General features: G+C 49.2%; 1 protein-coding gene across 2 annotated transcripts in view; it reads left to right on the top strand.

Annotated features, from left to right (window-relative positions):
- Positions 1-5,069: 5,069 nt before the first annotated feature.
- Positions 5,070-11,699, top strand: part of RREB1 (ras responsive element binding protein 1) — a 126,283-nt gene continuing 119,653 nt past the window's right edge. For both annotated transcript variants that reach the window (XM_032991900.2, XM_032991901.2), the window contains exon 1: positions 5,070-5,270. In XM_032991900.2, coding sequence (XP_032847791.2) covers positions 5,231-5,270 — 40 coding nt within the window. In that variant the 5' untranslated portion in view covers positions 5,070-5,230. The remainder of the gene's footprint in view (positions 5,271-11,699) is intronic.

Here is an 11,699-nt window from a genome sequence, read left to right as displayed (position 1 = left end):
CCATCTGCTGGAGACTCCCACAGTGAAAGGAGAGAAGGAGATGGGGCCAACAATTATTGCAGCCAGAGACTTCAAGCAGTCCTGCAATATGCCCTATGGGCTGTGATCTGTGGCAGAAAAGTGGTGTGGGTTTCAGAAATTTCTTCGTACTTCCAGATGAGTCCTTAGACAAGAGGTAGTCTTAGCTGGCTTGGTGAGTCAGCTCAAGGTCTGTTTTGCACTGTTGAAATGGCTCAGAGCAAACAGGAGCAAATACTTAGCACTTGATCTTTTATTTTTGCTGTGTGTTATCACTAAAATACCGTCTACTGAGAGCAGGTCATAAAGCAGAGTGGATGGCTTGGTACCTGAGGATCTACACCGGGAATCTGGGGGAAAGACAGGTTTTATTTCCAGCTTTGCACTGCTAGCCTGTTGAGATGTGAGGGAAATTGCTTAAGCACGCTGCGTTACCTCAGCTTTTCTTTCACTCACTGAAGGCTAATGTTAGGGTAAGTTTGGACTGAAGTTTCAGCCTTGACTTTCTGATCATCCAAAGCTGCCCTTGGAGATAGTGGGTGGGGTTGCTGCGGGAGCAAGTTCCACCGCTCCGCTCCCTCGCTCCCCAGATGCCCGATTTCCAGAGGCCAAGGTAGCTGAGCACGATGGTGCATCACATGTACCCACATTGGGAAAACGGGAATGCTGTATGATGCCGTGTCATCCAACAAGCACTCTGAGAGAGTCTGCGGCTGGCCTTACGCGATGTGCTTTTCTGTGTGGCTTTCCACGGCACAGATTCATTAAGTTTAGTTTTCCAACCATTTTTTAGGAAATACATTTAATTGAACTTTCCCTCTTTTATTTGGTATAACTACTCTGCCTGTATGGTGGTCACACTTGTCAGCTCTGTGTTTGTTTTTAAGGAGTTTTTGATCCAAGAAATCTGTATCTCAGTTGAAGAAAAAAAAAAAAAAAAACAAAAACAACAGGAGCAAATCAAAACTCCAACCTATGAGAAAACCCAGCAGTGGCATGTTTATTCATTTAAAGAAATACCTGGTTGAAATGTAAAGGAAATTCGAGCATTTCTTCTGGTCTTAGGTTTTATAAAGACGTATTTCTCAAAGCCCTGAGGGCAGTATTCTCTGATCCTCTAAGCAGGCTTTTCCCTGCTTTAGTATGTCAGCCGAGTTCTGCTTCTTGGCACGAGCGAGGACGTCGGGAAAAGGATGGCGGCGGGAGGACTGGCTGCTGCCCGGGTGTAAGCTGGGGCAGTGGCTGGAGCCTCCAGAGCCTCCAACATCCTCTGTGGCCGGACAGCCACACGCCAGGGCGAGGGAGCGGGCAGCCGAGAACATTGATAATATCTAATAAGACGGGGAGGGGGGAGAAGATTTTCTAGCTACCCTGTACCTCCTCTTTGAATGCCAATGTTAGCTTTAGTCTCTGTGCTTTAAGACACTGTTGCATCCTCAAGTTGTGGCCTTCATATAAGCTACGCATCCTGTTTTTCTTCTCTCCTTAATACCTTTAATCAGCATCTCTGATATTTGAATTGTGGGTGGGGGCAGAGTTGTCCTTTTCTTGGGACCGCAGCAGGTGGCTTTTATGTTGCCAACATGGGTATGTCACCCAGCGGTTTTAATGAAATTGTTGATACACAAAATACCTTCACAAAACTATTGTTTTTATTTATTACTATTGCTCATTGCATTTAAGATCACTGTGGAGGACCACAGAGTTGTCTGTGATGGTTATACAGAAGTTAGAGGAAGTCTTCTTGCTCCTTAGCATGTTTACCATCACGGTTGGGTACTGATGTCACGATATCCAGAAAGTATACAAACCATGTGCAGTCTTAGGAAAAAAAAGATTTAATACTTCAACTGTCACATACAGAGTGATCAGAGGAGATGGGATAAAACAGGGCAGTGTAGACAGTAGAAAATGTAGGGTGAAAAGGATAGCTGTATCATGTAAGCAATGTAGTAACATTTTTGGAGAGACATTAATAAAAGTGGTTTTTATTATACAAAAATGATCTTGACTTTCTCTTTCACTGGAATAAAAGAAAATGAAACCATTTGCTCAAAATTTCATATTCAGTCTTAGACTGCAGTGGGTTTTGACTTCTCTGATGTGTTAGAAAAGTTGGAATGATGGTAAGTTTGAAAATGGAGTTATTTTAATTCCTCTTGCCCTGCGATAGCCCAGAATTAGAATTCATTCCTAAGCTGTTAAAGACACATCACTTTTTACTATTTCATAAACCCTGGTAGTTATTTTTTTATTAGTTATTGAGTAATATTTTTGCCCTTTTTTTTTTTTAAAATTTACAGCATTAACATAGTATGTGCTGGTTTACCCTTCATTACATCTTTCTGAAAGAATAGAGATGTTTAAAACTTAAAAGCATAAATGCAATTAAATAAAATTACCTACATATTTTACCCAAGCACTAAAATCCTGATTTTTTTTTTTTTTCCAATGCGAGCTTTACAATACCTGTATTATTTGCATTTCCACGTTTCTAGGGCAGATTTCGGATGCCGAACTGAACGGCGCTTGTTTTCCTATTCTATCTGCTTGCTAAAGTTCCCGCACGGAAGGCTGCTTAAGCACCTCTGAGGTTAGAAAATACAGCGAGGGTGGATGGGAATCTTCACGCAGAGGTGGGCCAAAATGCCTCCAAGACTATTCTAGAGATACTAGCCACAGGTCAGTGAGACATGCGTTGCTGGCCTCTAAAGATGATTATCCATACAGGAATCTGCACCAGTTTCAATTACAGCAATTTATGTAAATGTCTGTGCAAACAAGGCCTCGGGTTGTAAACTCGTAGGCCTAATCTCCACAGAGTTTATGTGCCACGCAGGCTTCAATCACAGCAGGCTTCCAGTGTGAATAACGTGTTTTAGGGGCTGAGCTTCAGATGGACAACTGCTCAGTTTTTTGTTTAATCGGATGCCTGACCGCAAGAGATACTGAAATAAAGACGTAAGCTGGCTATAAAGCTATTGAATTTACCAGCAGTCCTGCCACTGCGGGTTGGCAGGTATAATAGGGACAGAGATGAAAAGGTTAAAGACACTTTACAATGAATTTATTTTTAATGACTTCCCTTGATTGTTTTTTTTTGGTAAAATAAGAACCTTGTAACAGAACAATCAGAATGTGCTTTCTAATGTTTGCTGCTAATATTGCGCGGTAAATATTACATAGCTGTTCTGTCAGTCAGCAACTCTGCTTTAACAGAGCTTAATGGTATTGAAATGTATACACAAAGCTCACGTGTAATACTGCACAAAATTCAGCTGACAAAAATTCAGGCTGCAGAAGCCACCACGACAAATGCATGTTAAGTTAAAGCTGCAGTTTCGTGTCCTGAATACACACATGAGCCTTTTGGTTTGGCAATTTTGGCATTTCCACGTTCCAGGTCACCAGACCTGCAGGTGTTTTACCTGGAGTCTGGAAGGGAAGAGGGTTATTCCTGACGTGAAGCACAGTTCATATCTTTGAGACAGGTCCCATGTATTCCTGACGTGTATGCCTTTATCCAGTATTTGAAAATAACAGTGTAAAGGAAGTTACTAATGACACCTCACAGCCAAAAGACTGTTTGTGAAAAGTTAGTGGAGGGCTTACTGCCGCATACCTGGAATTTAGCCTTCCTTTCCATGTGAATCCCTTTTCAGGCAGGAGATAGGATACCAGGTAAGCTGGTACAAGCCTTTTGCCTACAGGCCAGAACTTGATTTCTTTAAAAAAAAGCCTGTGACTTCAGGCCCCATCTCACCAAGAACAGCTTTAAAAGGCCTAGTTTTAGTAGCTTTAGAAAGAGTGTAAATAACCATTTCCTTAAAGTGTAAACAGGTTCCTCCTATACTCATTATGGCACTCCTCCCAAGCAGTTTTGCCTTTTTTTTTTTTTTTTTTTTTTTCCCCCATCGAGCTTTCAGGATGGAGGATTTCCAGATATTTTATGTACTGTTATTATTCGTCACACAACCCGAAGCCAGTACTAGCTTTAAAGTGAAATCCCGGAGACTCCGAACACCTCTCCATCACTTGTTGAGTCTTCTACAACTTTGAACTCCCACCGCCGTGGGAAGCGACAGGAAGGACCCTCCGTGCAGTGCCGCACGCAGCACTTTGTAACTGCCTCCAGTTGCAAACGGCCGAATCTCGCTCTTCGATTAGACGCGGTGCTCGGACCTCCTGCTCCTGCGAGCCTTGTTAAATAAACCTCACGCCCTTCAGGTGCTGGCTGTCGGCTGGCTGGATGAGTGACCCCGGGGGGAGCCACCCCACAGCACCCGAGTTTTCTGAGGAAACCACCAACCGCCACCAGCAGCTGCCTTTGGGCACCGCGGATTCCCTGCCTGCAGCCGCTGTACCTGGGGAGGCGCCGGCCTGGGCGGCGGCGGAGGAGGAGGAGGAGGAGGAGGAGGAGGATGCACAGACATTTCCACAGCCAGCGGAAAGCCCCGGTGAATCCCTACCGCCGGCTGGATGCGCTCCAGCCCCGAGCGCTCGCCGCGACGCGGGGGGGGGGGGGGGGGTGGGCAGGGGGGACGGGACACCGGGACCCCCCCCCCCCCCCCCATTCCCATCACACCCCCCCCCTCCCCCAAAACACCCCCCCACACACACCCGGGAGCGCGGCCGGGCCCGCCTGGAGATCCCCGGGCGCCGCGTGGCACCTGGCCCCCCCCCCCCCCTCCGCGGCTCGGGGCATCCCGGTGCGCGGCGGCCCGGGAGGAGGAGGAGGAGGAGGAGGAGGAGGAGGAGGAGGAAGGCGGGAGGAGGTGGTGGTGGTGGTGGGGGGGAAAGTCGTGCAGGCTGCTCCCCTGCGAGCCGCCCCTCCACCGCAGCCGAGCCGGAGATGCTGTTTGCAACAGGCGGCCGCGGTAGCGCGTCCCCGGGCGCGGAGCCGGCGCCACACGTGATGCGTCTCCTTATCAGGGTGCGCGGGGGCGGGCAGGGGGCGGGGGCGCCCGCGGAGCGCGGCGGGGTCCCTAACCGTGCCCATCTCTCCCCCCCTCCAGGGAGGCGCGGAGGACGGGAAGTTAGCGCGGAGTTGATGAACTTTGCACATCCACGGAAACGCCATTTTGATTCCTTTTGCCGGAACAAGTTTGCGGCTCCCTCCCGGCCGCGCTACACCCACTCCCCCCTCCACCCCCCCAAAAACACCACCCCCGGGCGCGCCCCCGCGCCCCCCCCGGCGGCCCATCCTCCCGGCATGTCGCGGCGCAAGCAGCCCAGCCCCAGCAAAGTCCGGCGTAAGTACCGCGGGGCTGCGCGGCCGCCGCGCTCCCTCACAAAGGGTAGGAGCGTGCCTTAACTCCGCAGGGATCTCTCTCTTTTTTTTTTCTCTTTTTTTTTTTTTTTTTTTTTTTAATTCTTTTTCTTTATGGGTGGGGGGAGAAAGAAAGAGAAGGGAAAATAAACTTCTGGGAGGGGGCAGGCGCGGGGGGTGAGGACGTTGCAGCGTGTCGGCTGGTCGTGCGACTTCTTTAAAAAATGAAATGCTTGTTGGGGGGGGAAAAGTTTCCTTTTTTTTTTTAAAAAAAAAAAGAGGAGGAAAAAAAGTTTGGCTGGCAGCGGTGGAGATGATGATGAGTTCGTGCAGCCTCCCTCTTCCCTTCCCCCGCTCCTCCCTCTCCTCCCTCCGCGGCTCCTGTTTTTTTTTTTTTTTTTTTTTTTTTTTCCCTTCCCTGTTGCAGACTTTCTACCAACCAGCGGCACCAGCCGCGGCGTTTTGCCTTCAGGACCTGATGCTCATCCATATTAAACCGTCTGAGCTCAGGAATCCGGCCAGATCATCCCCCCCCTCCTGCTGCAAAGTTTATTTTTAACCAGCCACCGCCACAATTTGGATGGGGCTGCGAGGAAGCAACATCTTCTAGCCCGGCTCGCCCCAAGTCTCCCGAGCCGGCAGCCGCTTGCCTTTTAACTTTTCCTTCGGGCTGGTACTGGTGGCGGGGGGTCCCGCGGCGGCCCCTGCCCGCTTTTCCCGGCCGGGGGGGCCGCGCCGGAGCTGGGAAGTTGGGATGAAGGCGCCCCTTCTCCGCAGGTAGAGCCGGCTTGCGCCGCGCATCTCTCCGCTGACTTTCCGCCCCCCCCCCGGCGGGGCCGCCCGGCCGTGCCTGGACACCCCGGTACCTCTCCCCTCTGCTTTCTCCCCCTCTGCTTTATTTTATTTTATTTTATTTTTCCCCCCTTTCCTCCTCTTTCTTCCCCCCCCCCCCCCCCCCCCCCCCTTCCCCTCCTTTCTCTTCGGTAGGGACGTGCGTGTCCTTTCCCCTCCCGGCCTGCGCGGCGGGGGGGAGCCAGGCCCGGAGCGATGGGGACACACACACACACACACACACACACACACACACGCTGCCCCCCCCCCCGTGGGTTCCCCCCCACCACCCCGTCCCGCTGTCTTTGTGCGGTGCCAGGGACACATCCCTGCGCGGCGGGGCCAGCGGCGGGCAGGGACACCCGGGCGGCGTCACCACTACAGGAAGGAGCCGGGCAGCATCCGAGCCGGGGGGGGGGGGGGGGGAGGGTCCGATCCGTCCCGTAGCCGCCCTCACCCCCTCGTCATGGCGGTGTAGGGGGGCGGCGATGGCGATACCCCCCCACACACACACACTTCTCCCTGTTGCGGCGGTGTTTCGGGTGAAAACAAAGTTTGGGGCGGTGCGGCTGCTTCCCCCCCCCCCCCCCCCCCCCCCGACATCCCCCCCCCCCCCGGGAACCAGCCGCCACCCGTCGTCTCTCAGGCGACCGCGCTCCCCATCGCCGTTGCTACGGGCCGGGACCCCCCCCCCCCGCCGCCTCCCCCCGGGGGCTCCGCGGTGAGGATGCGAGGCAGATCCTCCCGTCCAGTTAATAATGCACGGCCCTTGTGGGGCGACGGGGGAGGGTGTGGGGGGGGGCTTCTCTTTGCCCCCCCCCCCAAACATCGGCGGGGGTTGCGGGCCGGGCCGGGCCGGGCGCGGCTGTTGTTGGGCAGAGCCGGGCCGCGGGCAGCGCGGCGAGCCGAGATGCTGCAACTTTTTTTTCTTTTTCTTTTTTTTTTTTTTTTTCAGCAGAGGAGGGAGGGCGGTGGATTGAACTTTGTCATGTCGCAGATAAGTTTCCTCTGGCTTCTTCTCCCTGCACTTCTCCCCCGCCTCCCCTCTGCACGCACGCTTGCCTTTTTTTTTTTTTTTTTTTTTTTTTTCCTTCTTCTTCCCCCCCCTGCTTCTTTTTTTTTTTTTTTTTTTTAATTCTTTTCCTCGTTTCACCTCTCGGCTGCAATATCTTTGCCTGCTCGGCATCCTCGCCGGGTTACGCAGGAGGAGGAGAGCGCTTCTCCTGGCTCAGCACATTTCCCCGCCCGCCCCGCTCCGCTGCGCACCCCACGGGGGCCCGGGCGCCTCCGTGCCCAGCCACCCTCCCACGGCCACGCCGGGGTGCCTGGCCCGGAGCTGATGCTCTGGTCCTGCTCAGCATCCTGCCTGGGAGCCGCTGAACTGGTATCTGGAGGGAAGTCAAGGGGAGAGGGGGGAGAACCAACCGTCCAGTTTTAGTCCCTACTCCCTCTTTCACCTGTCTTCTGTTGGAGATAAGATCAAGCGTGGTTATGTGTTTGAGAAAGTAGTTAAAGGTCTAGTTCAGTGTGATTTGGGGGCATGGGTCTAGGAGAGACATTAAATGCAGTTGATGTTTCCTACCATTCCAACATCCAGCCCCATGCCTTGGTAGAAAAATGTGCTTATTAACAACAGGAGCAGTTGCTAAATAATGCCGTCTTGTCACCCCTGCAGTGCACAGCAGACAGCTGTGATGATGGCTGAAGTTTTTCGTTGAGGTCTGTCGTTTTGACACAAGCACCGAGTTTTGTTACCGCAGTTCCTGTTTTCCACAGGGTCAGCGTGCGTGAAAGGGATGCAGTGACTCAGGGTCAGACCAGCCATATTTGTTTTACGTTTTAATTTTCCCTTTGAAGACTTAAGGGTATATAGTCTTTTCTTGGTGTGCCTGCATAATGCCGATTAGCCTTAACGGGAGTTGGGTACATCCAGGGAAGAATAGGCCCTTTTGTTTGTTAGAAACCCAGAAACAGCATGAATCCATCATCCAATCAATCAGAGTACCAGGGCTCTCCCTCACCTGCCGGCGGGGACACATCCAGCCTCCTCTCTTGCTGCGGGGCAGTTGGGCTCGGCCCAGCGCGGCCTCTTCTGCTCCCTCACCTTCCTCCTCCCAGCAGCCCTATTTGGAACTGAATTGTATCGTGTAATTGGAAAAAACACCATCCTTTAAGCACAGTCGTGTAAACTTTTCTTCTGTTCTAATTTCACAGGCAGCTTCTAGTTGTCAAACTGTTGTTTGTCCATCGGTAGTGACTATGTAGCCACTCTTGCACATTTCTTTTCATGACTGACGGCCCTAAAGAATATATATGTATATATTTTTGGCTTGGTATTAAGACAAAATATGACAGGGCGTTTGCTGAATTTTTTCTGAGGTTTTTGTTTGGTGACTGGTGTTTTTTCTTTCACTCAGACCTGGGTGTTTGAAGCTTTATTTGCTTGCAGATTTTAGTGTAGTGAAACATCTTATTCTGACTCAGCTCACCCAGGTTGTGTGCCCAGTCTTAACAATATCCAGTGACCCTCTGACCAAATGGCTTTTCTTTTTGATTCTGAGGGTCAGGAGATTCTTGAAGTTTCAAAATTGGGAAGGCTGAATGTCTTAATTATCTGTTAGTAGTATCTATAATCTCCCTTGGTACCAAAGGCAAGTGCAATGTTTCCCAAGGCACACAAACATTGACTTCTGTAGTGCTTTTCTCAATCCTTAAGGATTTTATCACTTTGCCTACATTGAAGTCACGCTGCAGTCTTAACAGTAGTTTGACTTGAGCCTGTGAAAGTTTCTTCTTAAGCAGAAATAGTTTGGATTGCTCTCAGCTGGATTTCTCATGTAAATGAAAACTGTTCACGTACTTACATTGTATAGATTAAAAACATATAGATAAATCCCTTTGGTTATGTTCATTATCCCTTGTAAAAGTAGGTGGTGCTTAGAAGGTCATAGGATAAGTGTTGCTAAGCAGCTAAACAGAAGGATGCTAAAATTAACCTGAGTGTTTTTGTAAGGGATTCACTTTTTAAGTTGCAATAATTTTTTTTTATTGACTTAAAATAAATTTTTTGATAGTAAAACATCTGAAAAAAATACTTAGGGTGCATGAATAAAGCTTTCCAGGGGACTGTGTCAAGTGTTGAGATTATCTACATACGAGTGTAATTCCACCCTTCCCCCATATGCCTAAATTTTACCAGCATTGGGCCCTCGATTTCTGCCCTTTGCAAATGTCCTTCCAGAGTTATCTGTTGCTCCAAGAGCATCCGATGTATGTTGGATAGCAGCCTGTAGGGACAGTCTTGGGAAAAAAGAAACTGCAGAAGTTCCCCAGGAACAGGCAGAAAACAAGTAAATCCTGTTAGTCTGAAATCTATGCATGTGCAGAAAAACCCCCTTTTAACTTTTTGATGAATGATGCCTAAGTTTGGAAATCTGTGTTATAGGTGTACACTCTTAAAACATGTGAAATCATGTTTTCTTCTTTTAGCACAGTAAAGGCTGTTTTAAAATGAGTGTATAATGGACCATGTTACTGGACCAGTTTGTGAAGGCTGCCTCGATGATGTGGTAGCTTCTTTCTTGGGAGGTCACTGTCTGTAGGAGAGGATGGTGGTGCGGCTTTCGGTTCTCCTGGAGGTAGTGAGAATGCCTGTTGTTCTGCGTCGTTTTCTTCTACCTCCCTTCTGAATTCAAGCAAGACGGTTGGTCATGGGATTACAGCTTTAAAATACGCTTTTCCAAGAGCGTTCTGCAGCTTGGAAAGGGGCCACGAACTGCTTCATGTTCTTTGGAGTACAGCTTTGTTGTGGATGGAGTGCTCAGGTATCCTGCAGCTTTGCTGGGAAGCATCTCAAGGAGCAGATGTAAACTTTGGTGTTGAGAAGGAATTGCTCTCTGAGACCATGCAACAGCTTGTTTCTTATTTTTGGGTGGGAGATCTGACTTGCCAAGTTGTTGTTTATCAGTTAAAGCAGATTTTCTTTGAGGAGGCATATGAGGAATCCTTCCTCGTGTGTGTTTTTGCTTTTTTTGGGGGGGGGTGTTTCTGGTTGGTGGTGGTTGTTGTTGTTTGGTTTGTTGTTCTTTTTTTTTTTTTTTTTTTTTTTAATATCCTACATAAACCAGCAACTATGGGACCTGTGTCCCCCTTCCCCCCTGTTTAGAAGCATCTTTATAGGCAGTGATTTCAAAGGCAGAACTTGGGTATCTTTGGAAATGCCACTCTCTTGTGATACACTGAGAAGTTAGCCTATTTGTGTGGAGCCAGGAAGGGCTTGAAACTTGGAGAGCTTTGCCAGGCCAGGTTTGGTTATCAGCGTTTGATTACAAATGAAAATAGGTGAGGTTGGCTGAGGTGGGAAGTGCTGGCTCTGTTCTGGGGTACTTCTGAACAGGAATTTCAGGAGCACGGACTCTTTGTTCTTCTTTGGAGCAAGAAATCTGATGATGGCTTATCTTTGATGTCTGCCAGTCATGATGTTTTTCCCACCTGAAGGTGTTTCCTTCGCCCCACCCTACCGCTCTGTTTTGAATAGCAACATTTGACGGCCAGTGACTTAGAGGAGTGCAGGCTTCCAAGGCAGCAGTACCAGAGCATCTCACCCCCCTTTCCTCAGCATTTTCCTCAGAGCAGGGTGACAAAACTTACTTAGAGCTTGGGCTAATGCTTTATTATGAAACATTAAAAGTAGAGATAATTGCCAGCTGGGGCATATGCCGTGGACTCCCGTTGGATGGCTTGTTCTTGTTGTGCTGGAAAAGGGTCAGAACAAGGAGAAGGGCCTGGACAAAAGGGAGAAGAGTCAGTGGGATACTTGGCTTGTGGCTGTGCTGGTGTTAAACCTGTTAGAGCAGCCTCCTGCAATCAGAAAGGAATTGTCCTGATGTAACTGAGCAGCGCCTGGACCTGTGTTTCCTTTAGAAACAACACAGGCCCTCTGGTGTATCCTGCCTTTTTTTTTTTTTTTATAGTGGCATTTCAGCTTTCAGGTTGGCCAGCCTAGCAATCAATAAAGGTGGTTGCCTCTGAATAGGTGCTTTACACAAAAGAAGTAGTTGATGGGTGGAGACTGTTTATTCAGAGTGATTCAACTCAAAGGCTAAGAGAATCTGAATACTTTAAAGACATAGAGAAGGGCAGCTGTTTTAACAACAGGATTCACCTGCAGAGTCCCAGCCATCCACAGAGGTGCTGCAGCTAGGGGAAAGAAAAGCTATCAAAATCCCCCAGGGGTGTTGTTAGGCTCCTGAAATAAAATAGGTATTCCAAGGGCCATTAGAGAGGGAGGCCTTGATTACCTCCCCTGTCTCCTTTGCTGATCAGTACTCATAGCCATGCCACAGAAGCACGTGGAAGCAACTTGTATTCCACTGTTTTCCTGTACCTAACCTCCCTGAGCAAAAATGTTTTGTGTTTAATCTTATTTAGTTACTTACTTCATCTCGGGATTTTGAGAGATCCTTTTCCTTTTTGAAGGAGACGTCCCCTCATCCTGGTGTCTGAAGTTTCTTTGAAGATCCATTTGCACAAGGGACATTATTTGTGTAGAGCTCTCAAAAAGTATGGGAGAGCTGCTTGC

The sequence above is a fragment of the Tyto alba genome, unplaced genomic scaffold (genome assembly GCF_018691265.1).
Source record: "Tyto alba isolate M040663 unplaced genomic scaffold, T.alba_DEE_v4.0 Super-Scaffold_48, whole genome shotgun sequence".
In the NCBI taxonomy this organism is placed as follows: Eukaryota; Metazoa; Chordata; class Aves; order Strigiformes; family Tytonidae; genus Tyto; species Tyto alba.
The sequence above is the reverse complement of the archived record's forward strand: the minus strand, read 5'-3'. Positions and strand labels throughout refer to the sequence as shown.